The following is a 15,266-nucleotide window of genomic DNA, read 5'->3' as shown; positions in this document are numbered from 1 at the left end:
TGTTTGTAATGTCTGTATAGTTATTATTTTAGAAGTGTTTATGTAAAATATTTGTGTTATAATCCATTTAGGATTAAGCGGAATAAAATTTTTTTTTTTAATAAATAAATTTGCCTCTCAGAAAATACAAGAGTATCTGAATGCTGGTTTGCCTAGTTCTTACCACCCCATTGTCCTAACCAGTAGGATTATTTTTTATTTACTGCCTTCTCATCCTTTGGCTCTTTCTTCAAATACTACTCAGTAAAGTAGCTAGACAGATGTACAGCCCCTAAAGGGTGTGAAGAACATCTGGGGCTAATTGTAATAACATCCCCTGCTTCCATTATAACAAGAAAATGGATAAAGCCAATGAGATACTACAATGAAACGATCAGGGGGAGGGGAGAGGGCATTCTCTGCCCCATACAAGGTAGAGCAGGTATGTCAAACTGATTACTAATGATGGGCCACTATAGTCATGCATTCATTGAGAGGCTGCACTGCACTATAATATTGGTCCACTCTATTCTTTCCATTACAATTACATGGTAGCCAAATTTACATTAAGCAATCAAATAGATCTTAAATTTATTATAAGCATTAGTTAAGATGACATGGGCCACATGTTTGTCATGACTGAATTGAGCAAAGAAACGGGGGCTTCCTGAAGAATTTGGAGGCAGAGTCCACAGTATGGGTCTATAAGGATATTCTCCAATTCTGTGATATGAATTACATCATGAACTTACAAAAATGGGGCAGGGGACAGGGACAGCAACAAAACCCGTTGGGATGGGATGGGGAAATTGAGTTCCTGTGGGGATGGGGACACATTTGTCCTTGTGTCATTCTTTAACTTGCAGCTGCAGAACCCTCCCGTGAGCTCTTTCAGTTGTTAAGAGGGCTTCCTGGTCCTTGCTAGAGAGGCTAGAAGATGCAGCACATTTTTCACTGTGATTTACTGTTTATTTTCTTCTTTGTAAATACTCTGGTATTTCTTTTTCTCACTGATCTTTCACTAATAAATGCTATATTTGGTTCTAAAAGAAATCAGTGTGCATTTTCCATTTTATACTAGTGTACAATAGAGGCAGTAGGTAAAACCTGTTTTGCCCTGATCTGTTGCACCCCTTTACAGCCAGGCAGAACATCTGGCTTGTTGCACCCTTTTTGGCCAGGCAAAATATCTAGCTTTTTGCCCTTATTGGATTATTCTTCCCAATGTGCATCACTTTTATCTGCCATTTGGATGCCCAGTCTTCCAATTTCCTAAGATCTTCCTGCAGTTTTTCACAGTTCGCATGCATTTTAACAACTTTGAACAGTTTAGTGTCATCTGCAAAGTTAATCACCTTACTCGTAGTTCCAGATCCCAATACAGATCCCTGCGGCACACTATTTACCCTCCTCCATTGAGAAAAATGGCCATTTAATCCTACCCTTTATTTTCTGTCTGATAATTCTTAATCCACAATTGAATATTGCCTCCCATTCCATGACTAATTTTCTCAGAAGCCTCTCATAAGGAACTTTAAAACCTTTCTGGAGATCTAGATATACTATATCAACTGGCTCACCTTTATCCACATGTTTATTCAAACCTTAAAACAAGTCAAGCAAATTGGTGAGGCAAGACCTCCCTTGGCTGAACCCATGCTGACTCTCTCATTAAATCATGTTTGTCTACATGATCCACAATTTTAATTTTTAAAAATTTGTTTCCACTATTTTGTACTGAAGTCAGATTTATCGCCGGTTTATAAATTTCCAGATTTTCCCGGAACCCTTTTTTAAAAATCGGCTTAGTATTGACCCCCTGACAGATGGATAGACATTTCTGATCCCTTCTGTATCATTTCCATCTTCCATTGTGTTGGACAGAAAATGAACAAAAATTTGTGAAGACTTCTCATGTCTTATCAGCCTGCAAAATTCAGTTCCAAATTGGTGCCCTGTCAGCTTGACTGGGAATAAAGGCAGCTTTGCTGCTGAAATACTAAGGCTGCTTTCAGTGTGTGTGTGTTCTTTAGCTGGAAATAATACATAAAAGGGGAAAACGTGATTTTTTTTTTGTTGGTTCTTCCATCCAGGTTGGCATTCAGGGTCTAATTCTGTAAGCGGCATCTGCCATGTGTCAATCAATCATAGATAGGCTCCGCTTACCGAATCGCAGCTAGTAAGGACCCTAGGCGACAGAAATGTAGGCCAGAGTTTTACAAGCCTTCTTTTCCAGCACTTAAGGTCCTTGCAGAATCGAGACCAGTGACATCAAAGACCAATGCCACCCCTAAACATGCCCAACTCCAGGCTTCAGCGTCACTAAGTGCCATGGACCCAGGTACCAGTCCCAGAGGTTGCCTAATGGCGCTTTATTTTTGAGTTTTTGTTTGTTTTTTAATGGTGCGACCAATTATGCGCCACTTAAAACCAATTAAAAACATTTAAATTAGGCACCAATAGGCATAATCTAAGCACGGCCAGCATCTAATTTTTGGCAACGTTTTGGGAATCTATCCCTCAGTGCATATAATTGTATGAAAATCTTCCAGCATAGCCAAGGAACAGCAGGGAGAGATGGAACCGTGTGCACAAGTCCGTCCTTATGCCAGTAATAAGGAGTCTAAATCCACCTGGATGAAGCGTGCTGCTCTACTTCCACAAAGAAATGCATTTGAAACTTTTGTGTACACCAAAAGGCAGCATACTTTTCTAAAAATATTTGTTTCAGAGTCTAGAAGCAGCTTTGCACAAGAGCTACTGCAGGGGGAGAAAATAAACTCCACAGCCAGTGTAGGAGTCAAGAAAAGATAATGTTATGACAACTTCCAGTCAACACTGCTGGCCTTAATTATACTCTACAAAAGTTAGTCAAAATTTTTTTCTTTTAACAGCAATTTTTTTCCCAGCAAATCATCATCAAAATTAAAGGAGCCCTATGTGGAAATTGTGACCAGGAAGGTCCTTTCTAATAAGAAAATTGTCTTTAAGGATTAAGTCATTTTTGGAATCTAAAGAGTAACTGTCCTGATTATGGCTATGTCTCACAGAGATTGTTTATATCTATCTATCATCTATATATTTTAGTATACCAGAATGACAAATGAATAGTCTACAGACTTTTTTTTTTTAGGGGGGGAGAAGTTATGTCATGGCCCAATCAACCTATTTGATAAAATTATTCTGGCTCCCAATCAGAGCAAGAACATTTTTAAATAGATGCTTTTTAAGATTTGATATGGTCTGGCTCCATGCTATTTAAATAATTTTATAAATGTTATATTCCAGCCCACCAATTAAGATCAGAAACTGAAATTCTATTAATACTGCCTAATATGTCTTATATTAAATTATTAGTCTTTAAGCCCATTACATTAACGGGTGCCAGAATAGATGTGTCTGTCTGTCTTTCTTTCTCTCTCGCTCCTTGGCCGCTGGCTGTCTGTCTCTCTGGCCCCCTGCCTGTTTGCCATTCTTTCTGTCTGCCTCTCTCCCTGGCCCCCTGCCTATCTCTCTCTGGCCCCCCCGAGCAAACCAAGATTGCTGCCTGCCCCACAGCATACCCCTCCCCCCAAAGCAGCCCCTTTTCCCTCTCCCCCTCCACTTCCCTGTGCAGCAGTAGCAGCCGGACGCCTCACAGCACCTCAAAGGACACCCTCCTGCCGTTGCTCTCAACGCCGCAAGCAGCCACGCACCGCAAATGAAACATGGCACAGAAGCACAATTCATGGCGGCAGGGATCACGCCATTTCAACTGCACATGCGCGGGTAAGGGTTTTATTATAGAGGATAGAATACAAGCAACACAACTATTATATGCGGTAGTTCTTTATTGTGAAATTCTTTGCTACAAGTAATAAGGGAGAAAACTACTTATAGGGAAATCTAAGAATGTTTTATAATTACATATTTTATGTTGTATTGATTATTGATATACTTTACTGATTTTGTTAATATTTTTTTTTTGTAATCATCCTTGAATCCCTGAGAAGTCAGGTGGAATTAGATTTTAGAGACTTAGGCTTTTTTGTTTACATTTAATTGGACTATTCTATTTATTTAACTGTAATTTAGAGTTATAATTGGTATACTTACAAGTGGAAATGTAAGATAATTAATGTGATTATTATTATAAGCCACCCTGACCCAAATTGGTAAAGCAGAATATAAACGCTTATTAAATATACTTTTGCATACAGTGGAAGTGAATCCCAGTGTCTTGGCTTCTCATCACTGGTGCAAAATGTTCGCAAAGTACCAAATACACCCAAATTGGGTAGAAACACCACCAGCTCAACTGCATCTTTTGCTTTTTCTCTCTTATAATTACTAAGTCAGGGAGACCTATTACTATCAACCTTACTGAAAGCGAGGATTTAAGTACAATCTCATTACATCCTTTACTAAGGCGTGCTAAATGCTAACGCGCCCATTATATTCTATGGAAGTGTTAGCATTTAGCGTGTGCTAAATCAGTTAGCGTGCCTAAGTAAAAGGCCCCCTAAATGAGCAGTGTCAATGTGGCATCTATGCCAGTACTAAAAGTGATTTCACCCTTTCATGGTGAGCTAGCACAGATCGCCACACTAACACAGATCTCAGATACCAAAACATTACTTCAATGGGCTATATCTCAGCATTTCATTTTTACATTTTAATCCATAAACTTTTCTCCGATACACACTATGCAGCACAGCACAGAAAAGGATACGCCACCCCTCGGATGCGTTTTATTTTACCAGGGTCAGTGAAATGAATGGGTCTCAAACACCTCCTGACAGGGCAGGAGAACACTACTTCACCTCCTCCTCCGGGAGGCATTCCTCGCCTTATAATCTGACCATGCCAAAAAACAAAAGAAAATAACAGTTACGGTACATGCAAGCCTGGTTAAAAACACATACAGGCAGAAAAGCAGGACTTCTCAAATTTGTCCTGAGGATCTCCACAACAAATGTGCATTTGCATTAAATGGTATGGATGGGCAGATTGGACAGGCCTTACAGCAGTGTTCATCAATTCAAGGCTGGGGGGCAGGGCAGCCTGTGGAGACCTCTGGGGTGTTCTCCCTCCTCCCCTTGTCTCTATTAGAGAGCCAGAATAGCAGAAAAATTAACAAAGTTTATGACAGAAAGGGGGAAAGCCACATGCTTGAAAAACAAGGCATTTCTCAATAGAAAAAAAAGAATGCATTTATGAGGAATGATTGAAAAGTAACGAGACTGCTTCTGATTTTCTTTCCAGGTAGACATGCCAATGCTGTGGTTATTGTGACGCTCATACATTGACGTTTCTGAACCTGCAGTTGGACTGCCATAGTCTTTATTGTTGGGTCGTCACAGTGAGAGGATGAAATTTGCACATTTTGTCAAGGCAGATGTGGAAGACGTGTCTGTGAGAGTATGCCTCAGGTGTGTGGTTGAATTTTGTGTTAAACTTGGAAAGAGCAGTAATGAAACTCTTGAAATGTTACGGCACACAATTAGCCGTGCTGCGTACTCTCACAGACACATAACAAAACTTACCAAATTCTTCCTCTCGCTGTGACCCAACAATGAAGTCTATAGTAGTCCAACTGCAGGTTCAGAAACGTTGATGTATGAGCTTCATAAGAACCAACACAACATTGTCATGTCTACTTCTAAGAAAGAAAAACAGAGGCAGTCCCATTACTCTTCAATCAGCCCTCGTCGAAATGATCAGAACCTTGAGGATAACCCTCTCATCCCACCAATGAAGTTTGAAGGTGAGCTGGTGAGGATAGATGTCGTTGAGACACACTGGTCAGCAGTGTCTTGGCCCTACACAGGAAGGTATCTGGCGGCTCTCCTTTGGTTTATTAGAGTCCAAAATGGCCACAACTTAAAAATTAATGAAGACCACTGCCTTATGGTCTTTATTTGCATTCATTTTCTCTGTTTCTTTTTTTTTTAATTCTTTATTCATTTTTACATATTACAACAAATGTATCAGAAAAAATCATTTGAACTTATAAAATACACTTGATTAACTTTCCTGTATCACTTTAAATATATCATTTAAACCCCCCTTTCCCATTTCAGTCAATCCTTATATTCTATAATTTTCTCTGTTTCAATATGCAAATTAATTTTGTGCATATTCCAAACACCAGGCAGCGTAGATAAATATCAAACGATGCACAAAATATATTCTACTCTCTTCTGTCAGGGGGGTGGGTGGGGGACTAATACAGCTCCTACATAAATAAGTGGAGAAAAGAAACCTCGCGTAACATTGAGGCGCAATGCACTAGCATCAGCTAAGTTAAGAGGTGATAGGCTCAGGAGTAATCTAAATAAATGCTTTTTTTTGTTTACACCTGCATGCGACCCTTGCCTTCCCCCACGCCTTTTTTACTTTTCTGGTGTAAGCAACATTGCTACCTGCGTCGGCATTGGCGCTCTATCCGACGTCATTTCCGGGTCCTGCGCCTAGGAAGCAACGTCAAAGGGTGAGCAGACACTTAAGTGGGCATGCTGCTCTCGTTGGAGAAGTTAAAAAGGTAAGGGGAATGAGAAAGAGCGTGCCGGGGGGGGGGGAGGGCAGCACTGCCCCGGGCACCTCTCACTCTCGCTATGCTACTGGGCATGTAGGATCTCTTAGAGAGAGGGAGAGCTAGTGGTTACTGCAGATGGGCCTTTATCTACCATCATATTTCTGTTTCTACACTAAGCATGCACATGATCTTCATAGTTCTCAAAGAAAAAAACCTCCACTAAACAATCCACACGGAGACTGCTATAGTCCCACCCACAACAGCAACAGTCCGAACTGGAACTATCACAAAATCTACACTTCCCCCTCCGCATTCGCGGTGATAAGGGAACGGCAAGGTAGCGAATACTTTTCGTATGTTATTTGTGTTTTTTCTATAAAAACAAGCAAACAAAAAAAAGACACAAAACCGTGAATAACCTGACCTGTTCCAGTGAAGAAAGTCTAACTGGGAGGATCGATTTTCTCTGTGCAATGCTGGGAGCAGTGATTTCCTGTGATATAAATTCAGGGGCAGGGCCTTCGATCAAAAAAATGCGAATAACCGAAACCGCGGAGCGCGAATATGGAGGGGTAAGTGTACAGTGTATTTATAGTCCAAAACATGTTTGTAGTCTCAACAATACTACTTCAGCTCTTCCAAGAAAGAAAATCTCACATAAGAGTAGTAACAACTTATTAAAACTTATACGTGACAGTGTGAGAGTTTCCAAGTTTGGACTGTTCCTGTTGTGGGTGGACTATACACTAGAGCAATCTCCGTGTGGAATTTTTTTCTTTGAGACCTATGATGATCGTGAGCATGCTTAGTGATAGATTATGCTGGTGCATTGCTCCTCAATGTTATGTGTGGTCTCTCTTTTCTCCACTTATTTAAGCAGGAGCTGTATTATTCCCACCCCCCTCCCCGCAACAGAAGAGAGTAGAATATATTTTGTGTATCTTCTGCATATTCCCCGTGACAGGTATAAGAAAGTCTGTAGTAAATGCTGGAAGTAGTACAAAGTAGAGAGATAGGATTCTACAAGCAGCAGCAGAGAGGTAAAAACCACCGTACATTTATTGAGGGGTAGAGGTGGCATCAGTTTTCCAGCTGCCAAAAAAACTAATACACGTGGCATTGGGCTCTCGGATGCCAAAAGAATGGATACCATACTGCAGTGTTCATGGTTCTGCTTTTGCCTCTCTGTAAACATTGGAAGACAAAGCTGGCCTTGTATGAGAATTAATTAAATAGAGCAGCATAAAAACATTACCTACAGGGCCCGCAGCCCAATGTTCATATTAACATAACAAGATCTGGTGGTTGTAGTGTTATCTAGCTGGATGACAAGATCTGATGGTTGTAGTGTTATCTAGCTGGATGACAAAGTCACAATCCTTCCAAAAGCATTTTGAAACCAAAAAGAAAATCTTTAATGAAGCTTGAAAAATGCAAACGGATGTCAGTGTCATCTGGCGGAACCTGAAAGTGCTAAAAATTGTTAACTCACTGCCACCAGTGCTGGGATATACAGCAGCTCAACTTGACCAAACACATACATCTGTGCATTGGCATAGTAAAGGGAGGGGGTGAGAGGATGGTCTGCTCCAAGCGCCATCTTGCTTGGGGTGCCGGCAACCCTCCTCCTCTGCCCCCCTACCCACTCCTCCCCCTGCCGTGCACGTGCCCCTATCCTTCCCCCGCACCTTTATAACTTTGGTGAGAGCAGCCACCAACTTGCTGCCTGCATCGGCTTCAGCCAACGGGCAAGAGCGACTGGGGATCACTCCTGCCCCGACTACACTGCTAGACCTGGGGTGGGTAGAGTTACTCTGCATTATTTTGTTTTGTATGTTTATAATCTGATTGCAAGTAATGAAATTGCATACTTGCATAGTAGTTTATAAGTTAAACAGAGTGTTCCAAATAAATGGATTTTTACACTAAAGTTTAGCAAAAATTTAAGTCTGTAAATTTGAGATGATGCGCTCCTTAGGAATTAGCCCCTGTGGAGATATATCAGCTGATACGCCAAATATGGTGCAAAGGAAGCCACTGTGAAAGCACTTTTAGTTTTCATTAGCTGAAGTCCACATTTGTGGAGGCTATATTGCTTGGAGGTAAAATATGGTCCTTCATTATTTAAATTACTATACATATTTATTCTGGTTTGAATACTATATGGGGGATTCTAAAGAATTTCCAAGCTCTGTAGGGTATGATGAAGAAGTGTTTTAATAAAGTTTATGACAAGTAAGGAACTTGTAATGATTGTTTTCAAGAACAAATTATTGTCAGCTTACAGTGTTAATGAAATGAAACATATATAATAGAAAATAATTTAAACATGTTGTAAATTTTCAGAGAATATTGTCCTTGCACTCAGTAATATCAATGTGCTTTTTATTTTGAATTGTGTGTCAGGCTGGAATAAAGTCTACAGTGTAGACCAATATCTGGACTCCTTTACCCTATTTTAGGAAGAATGTATATCATGTTTGTCCTTAATCAATTTTATAACTAAATACAAAATGGAAAAAATCTCAGTGCTACTTTCTCTTGTTACTTGTGCAGTTTGGGTAAGCATAAAAAGTTGGTGACCATTAAGGCTTCATTTTGATTAAAATTTTTAATCACAATTAATCTCACAATTAGAGATGGGGCAAAGTCAGAAGGTTCATATGGGGCGTGACACTCATTTCCTCAACCCTCCTCCCCACATTAGGCATCATACCTTTGTTAGTGAGAATGTTGACGCCCGCCAGTCAAAGAAATCCATCTCCAAATCTGCCAACCAGCACCTCTCCCTCCCCTCCTATACCCAATCGTGGCTCGTTGCCCCCGTACCAGCACGCTAACCTTTTCAAACTCCTTTTCAGCCCTGCAGCCAGCAGCATCCCTATCTAACTACATCTGCATTGACTTGGGAACCTAAACATGCCAGACTTGTTGAGAAGTCCCTGTTAAAATGTCTCTCCCAGTTGTTAGCACAGGAGTAGGGAACTCCGGTCCTCGAGAGCCGTATTCCAGTCGGGTTTTCAGGATTTCCCCAATTAATATGCATGAGATCTATTTGCATGCACTGCTTTTAATGCATATTCATTGAGATTATATTTACACATTGGGGGGTGGGGAGGGTGATATAATTTTTATTTGAAAGTTTGTTTTACTTACTTTAAGAAGGGTGGGAGGGAGGGGATTTCTATTTTTGTTTGAAGATTTGATTAAGAATTTTAAGTGCTGTATTGAAATTATAATGGATATATTTATGTACACTTATTGTCTGTTTTAAAAAGACACAAGATATATAGTTATTTTAAGAAGGGTGGGGGGTGGGGATGTATATTTTTGTTCTAGATGATATGATTAAGAATTTCAAGTGTTATAATTGAAAGTTTAATGGATATTTTATTGTACACTTGTTTAAGATTTAAAATGAATAAAGAATTTAAAACATATTCATTGGGGAAATCCTGAAAATCAGACTGGAATACGGCTCTCGAGGACCGGAGTTCCCTACCCCTGTTTAGCATGTGCTTGCAGTTCCTGTTGGAGAGTAATCTCCTGTGATATTAGCAGAGGGCTGTTAATTCCCTAGTGGGCATCACTGGTTATTAACACAACCAAACTTTAATTTTAGGTTTCAGCTGAAAACAGGCAATACATTTTGGCTGCAATTTTGGTATTGGCTGAAAGTGTTTGACAGTTTCCGTTTCGGCTGAAACTCAAAAAAAGCAGTTTCAGTTTGCCTCTAGTATACAATGCCATACATCACAGAGAATGATGCTTATCATCATCATTAATTGCTATCAGACTATTCATATCATGATGGAAGAAGCAGAGAAAAGCCTGTTACGTATGTTCAAGTAAAGGAAATACCTGTCACATCTCTTCATATTCTTACCTTCAAGTCAAAGTGTTCCCCATCTATACCAAATTTCTTCAACAGAGGAATGGCCGTTGCTTTGAGAGTATCTACCTAAAAAATAACAAACAAAGTAATATATAAGCCTCTTTAGTAGTAGTAATTCACTTTACAAAGGTCTTCCACAATAAGATCTACACAGATTATAGCTTATACAAAATATTGCTGCTGTATGTCTGATTCATAATGCTCGTCAATATGACCATGTAACCCCTTTATTAAAAAAAGAGCAGTCTTCCTAAATCATATCGAATTACTTATAAGATACTTTTTTAGTGTTTAAAGTTCTTAAATTTGGTGAATCAATTTATTTAGGGGTCCTTCTATCAAGGTGCGATAGGGGTTTTAACGCGTGGAATACCGTGCGTTAAACTGCCTGCCGCGCTAATCGCTAACGCCTCCATTGACCAGGCGTTAGTTTTTTTGCTTGCCGCGGGGGTTAGTGCGTGATGAAATGTCCTTCATTATGGAATTCAATGCCAATGTTTATTAGATTACAATAATCTTTAGATAAATTCAAGACAGATTTGAAGACTTTTTTTTTTTTAATGATGCTTTTAGTTAAAAAAGAATTTACCTAATAGGACAGGAAATTCTGAAAGACATAACCCCTCCTCTACAAAGCTGTGCTAACAGCTGCTGCGCAGCAACAGCCCCGAAGCCCTTTAAATCTCTATGGGCTTTGGGGCTGTTACTGCGGCTTTGTAGAAGAGGAGGATAGTTTATCCTAGTATGCTTCCCTCCCTATCTTTTCTATTGTAATATTGTAGTTCTTTTCCTGGACCTCACTTTCCTGTGATGTTCTATAAAATACCATTTTTTAGTAGAATAATTTTACATTAGATTGTAAGCCCGCTTAGATGGTTTCAACCATATTGCAGGATTCTAAATTTTAATAAACTTGGATTAATAATAAACTTGCAATACCTTGTCATAATACTCGGACAAAACAAAGGGCTACATTTAGGGTGTCAGATGATTTGTCTGTGGAAGATGCAGGTGCATGATTGCAATCAATTTTTGCTGTAATGGCAAAATGGATCACAGGTAAATTAGCCTTGAAAGTGGATAAGACAGAAATTATACTTATTGGAGAGGTTTAGGGGAAAACAAGCTGTGCGATAATGAAGTTCATTTGGTTTAAGAGATCCATTATTTAGACATCATTTTAGATATTTATTTAAATTTTAAATCGCATATTAGGTAGTTCAAGGCTCATTTTTATGTTTAAATGTTTCTATTGATATTTCCAGAATAAACAGATACAGCATAATATAGTAAGACAAACATCAAACAAGCTCATATAACTACGAGAACAACCACTAACCCCTTCAATCCTCCCCCCCCCCACCTACCCACCCTCCCACGGAACAGCAGCCACAATTAAGAATGCTGGGTAGACTAAAGGTAGTATCGTGGCAGAAGATTTTAAACTGAAGGTTACATAGAGCATTTTGGATCCCAGTTAGATTACAGAAGTTGAATAGTTCAAAGTCTAATAGATGCTGGCATTGTAATCTTGAAATAGGGACTTTAGATCATCTTTTGTTTTATTAATAATAATAATAATAATAATAATAATAATAATAATAACTTTATTTTTCTATACCGCCATAGTCAGGCGACTTCTAGGCGGTTTACATTGTAAGAAGGCTGGACATTCAGCGAATAACAAGTACAGTACAATACTAATACAATACAATAAATTCACATATAATACAGTAGAGTGAGTCCAAATTCAAAACATACAATAAGTTTAAATACAGTACCGAATAAAGAGACTAGATGCAGTACAATAGTCTAAATGGTAACTTACATATTAATTGGAGATCTAAGGGTAATGAGTGTCTGAAAGATTTAGAACATCCATGAGAGGGGTCTTAGTGGGGAGGGGACCGTTTTAGTCTATGAATTTAGTGAATAGGGTGGTTTTGATCGATTTGCGGAAAGTATTATAAGTCATGTTTGGTTCGTTTATGTGGTTTTTCAGCCAGGTTTGCTGTCTGTTCGCTTGGAACTGGAAGGTTCTGTCCAAGAAGGATTTGTATCTGCAGCCTGTAATCTTTGGGTATGCAAAGATGTTTTTGTTTCTGGTCGTTCTTGTGGGGTTGTATAGGGTGAAGTGAGTTTGTAGGTATGAAGGTGCTAGTCCCCAGGCTTGTTTGAAACAGGTGCAAGCGAATTTGAATAGAATTCGCGCTTCTATTGGAAGCCAGTGTAGTTTTTTGTAGTAGGGGCTGATGTGATCGTTTTTTCTTAGCCCAAAAATTAGGCGTACGGCGGTGTTTTGTATTAGTCTCAGTTTTATTATTGTTTTTTGTGGGATGCCTAGGTAGATGATGTTGCAGTAGTCAAGGAGGGATAGGATCAGTGCCTGAACCAGCAACCTGAATGATCTTAGCCTTTTGGAATTCCATCTGGGATGAAGTAAATTGTTTACTGGAAAATCATGTAGCACTATCTTATGATACGGTATTATTTGGAACAGCTATGAGAAAAAAGAGTCAGATATCATCATTTAACAATAAATTTTTATTAATCATGACTGGAGTCGCTATTCAACATATCACTAACAATTGGAAGGATTGCAGTAGACTTAATTTCAACTTTTGGTGGAACTCGTTATGTCACATGTTCAAAATGGAAAGATCATTAGCTGTACAAAATGGAAATTATACTTTACTTTACTAAAATATGGGGGCCATTGACATCTTTTTGTGATGATTAAACACCAGTTTTTCTATTGAAATATACACAATGAATAATAGAGAGGGGGAAGGGTTCTTATTATATTGTGTATATTAATAATAATAATGGGGAGGGGGTGGGTTATAGGTTTATATATACACAATTGTTGTTTTTCTTGATGGGTTTACAAGTGATGTTTTCAAGACTATTTATGGTTCTATTTTGTACACTTGTTGAAAGATTAAAAATGAATAAAGATTAAAAAAAAAAATAAAATAAACTGAAGGTTGAGTTTGGTTTTGAGCAGCTTGGATTACTGCAATTCCTTATATCTAGGTCTACTAAAAACCAGTATTAAGGCATTGCAGATTTTCAGAATATAGCGGCACGAATGATCTCTGGCCACTCTTGTCTTCAGCATATTATTACAATATTGAATGATTTTCACTGGCTGCACTTGAAGAATTAAGTCCAAGATTTTGCTTTTAGTTTATAAAACCTTGAAACAAAATTCTGACTTTTATTTCGGACAGTTCTTAAGATCTATCAGCCTAATAAGATCATGAGGTCTGCAAGTACTGGTCGGTTAATTATTCCAGCTTTGAGAAATATTCATTTTGAAGACGCCAAAGAACTTTTATTTATATTGCTAGCACAATTTTGTAGAATTTGCCTGTACAAATTAGGACAATAAATGATGCAACGCAATAAAAAAAAATACTTTAAAGACACTTTGTGGTCCTTTTACAAAGGTGCGCTAAATATTAGTGCATGCTAACCACGTGCTAAATGCATGTTATCCTATGGACGTGTTAGTATATAGTGCACGCATTGTTTTAAAAGAACACCTTTAAGAACATAAGAACATAAGAAGTTGCCTCCACTGGGTCAGACCGAGGTCCATCTCGCCCAGCGGTCCGCTCCCGCGGCGGCCCATCAGGTCTGCGACTTGTGAAGTGGTTTCTGACCACTTTTATAACCTACCTCAAGTTCTATCTGTACCCCTCTATCCCTTTATCCTCCAGGAACCTATCCAAACCCTTCTTGAACCCCTGTACAGAGTTTTGGCCTATCACTTCCTCCGGAAGCGCGTTCCATGTGTCCACCACCCTCTGCGTAAAAAAGAATTTTCTAGCATTTGTTCTAAACCTGTCCCCTTTCAATTTCTCCGAGTGACCCCTAGTGCTTGTGGCTCCCCTCAGTTTGAAGAATCTGTCCTTATTTACTCTCTCTATGCCCTTAAGGATTTTGAAGGTTTCTATCATGTCCCCTCTAAGTCTCCTCTTCTCCAGGGAGAACAGCCCCAGCATTTTTAACCTGTCAGCGTATGAAAAATTTTCCATACCATTTATTAGTTTAGTCGCCCTCCTCTGCACTCCCTCGAGTACCGCCATGTCCTTCTTGAGGTACGGTGACCAGTATTGAACACAGTACTCCAGGTGCGGGCGCACCATTGCGCGATACAGCGGCATGATGACTTCCTTCGTCCTGGTTGTAATACCTTTTTTGATGATGCCCAGCATTCTGTTTGCTTTCTTTGAGGCTGTCGCACATTGCGCCGATGGTTTCAGTGATGTGTCGACCATCACCCCCAGGTCCCTTTCAAGGTTACTCACCCCTAGCAGTGTTCCCCCCATTTTGTAGCTGAACATCGGGTTCTTTTTCCCTACATGCATGACCTTGCATTTTTCTACGTTAAAACTCATTTGCCACTTTTTTGCCCAGTCTTCCAGTTTCGTTAGGTCCCTTTGCAGGTCTTCACAGTCTTCCGTGTTTCTAACCCTGCTGCAGAGTTTGGTGTCGTCAGCAAATTTGATAACCTCACATTTTGTCCCTGCCTCCAGATCGTTAATAAATATATTGAACAGTAGAGGTCCCAGCACTGACCCCTGAGGAACTCCGCTCGTGACCCATTGCCAGTCTGAGTATTGGCCTTTTACTCCAACCCTCTGCTTCCTGCCCGCCAACCAGTGTTTGATCCATCGGTAGATATCCCCTTGTACCCCGTGGTACCACAGCTTTTTAAGTAGCCGTTCGTGAGGTACCTTGTCGAAGGCTTTTTGGAAGTCAAGGTAAATGATGTCTATGGATTCCCCCTTATCCATCTGGCTGTTTATTCCCTCAAAGAAGTACAGCAAGTTCGTGAGGCATGACCTTCCCTTGCAGAAGCCATGT

General features: G+C 39.6%; 1 protein-coding gene across 4 annotated transcripts in view; it reads right to left on the bottom strand.

The window, feature by feature from the left end:
• The window catches only part of RCL1 (RNA terminal phosphate cyclase like 1), a 140,597-nt gene that overhangs the window by 46,141 nt on the left and 79,190 nt on the right, over positions 1 to 15,266 (bottom strand). For all 4 annotated transcript variants that reach the window (XM_033925591.1, XM_033925582.1, XM_033925600.1 and 1 more), the window contains 2 exons: positions 10,383 to 10,457; positions 4,691 to 4,815 (listed from right to left, as the gene is read on the bottom strand). In XM_033925591.1, the coding sequence (XP_033781482.1) occupies positions 4,691 to 4,815; positions 10,383 to 10,457 (200 nt within the window). The remainder of the gene's footprint in view (positions 1 to 4,690; positions 4,816 to 10,382; positions 10,458 to 15,266) is intronic.

This window comes from Geotrypetes seraphini, chromosome 1, assembly GCF_902459505.1.
Source record: "Geotrypetes seraphini chromosome 1, aGeoSer1.1, whole genome shotgun sequence".
In the NCBI taxonomy this organism is placed as follows: domain Eukaryota; kingdom Metazoa; phylum Chordata; class Amphibia; order Gymnophiona; family Dermophiidae; genus Geotrypetes; species Geotrypetes seraphini.
The sequence above is the reverse complement of the archived record's forward strand: the minus strand, read 5'-3'. Positions and strand labels throughout refer to the sequence as shown.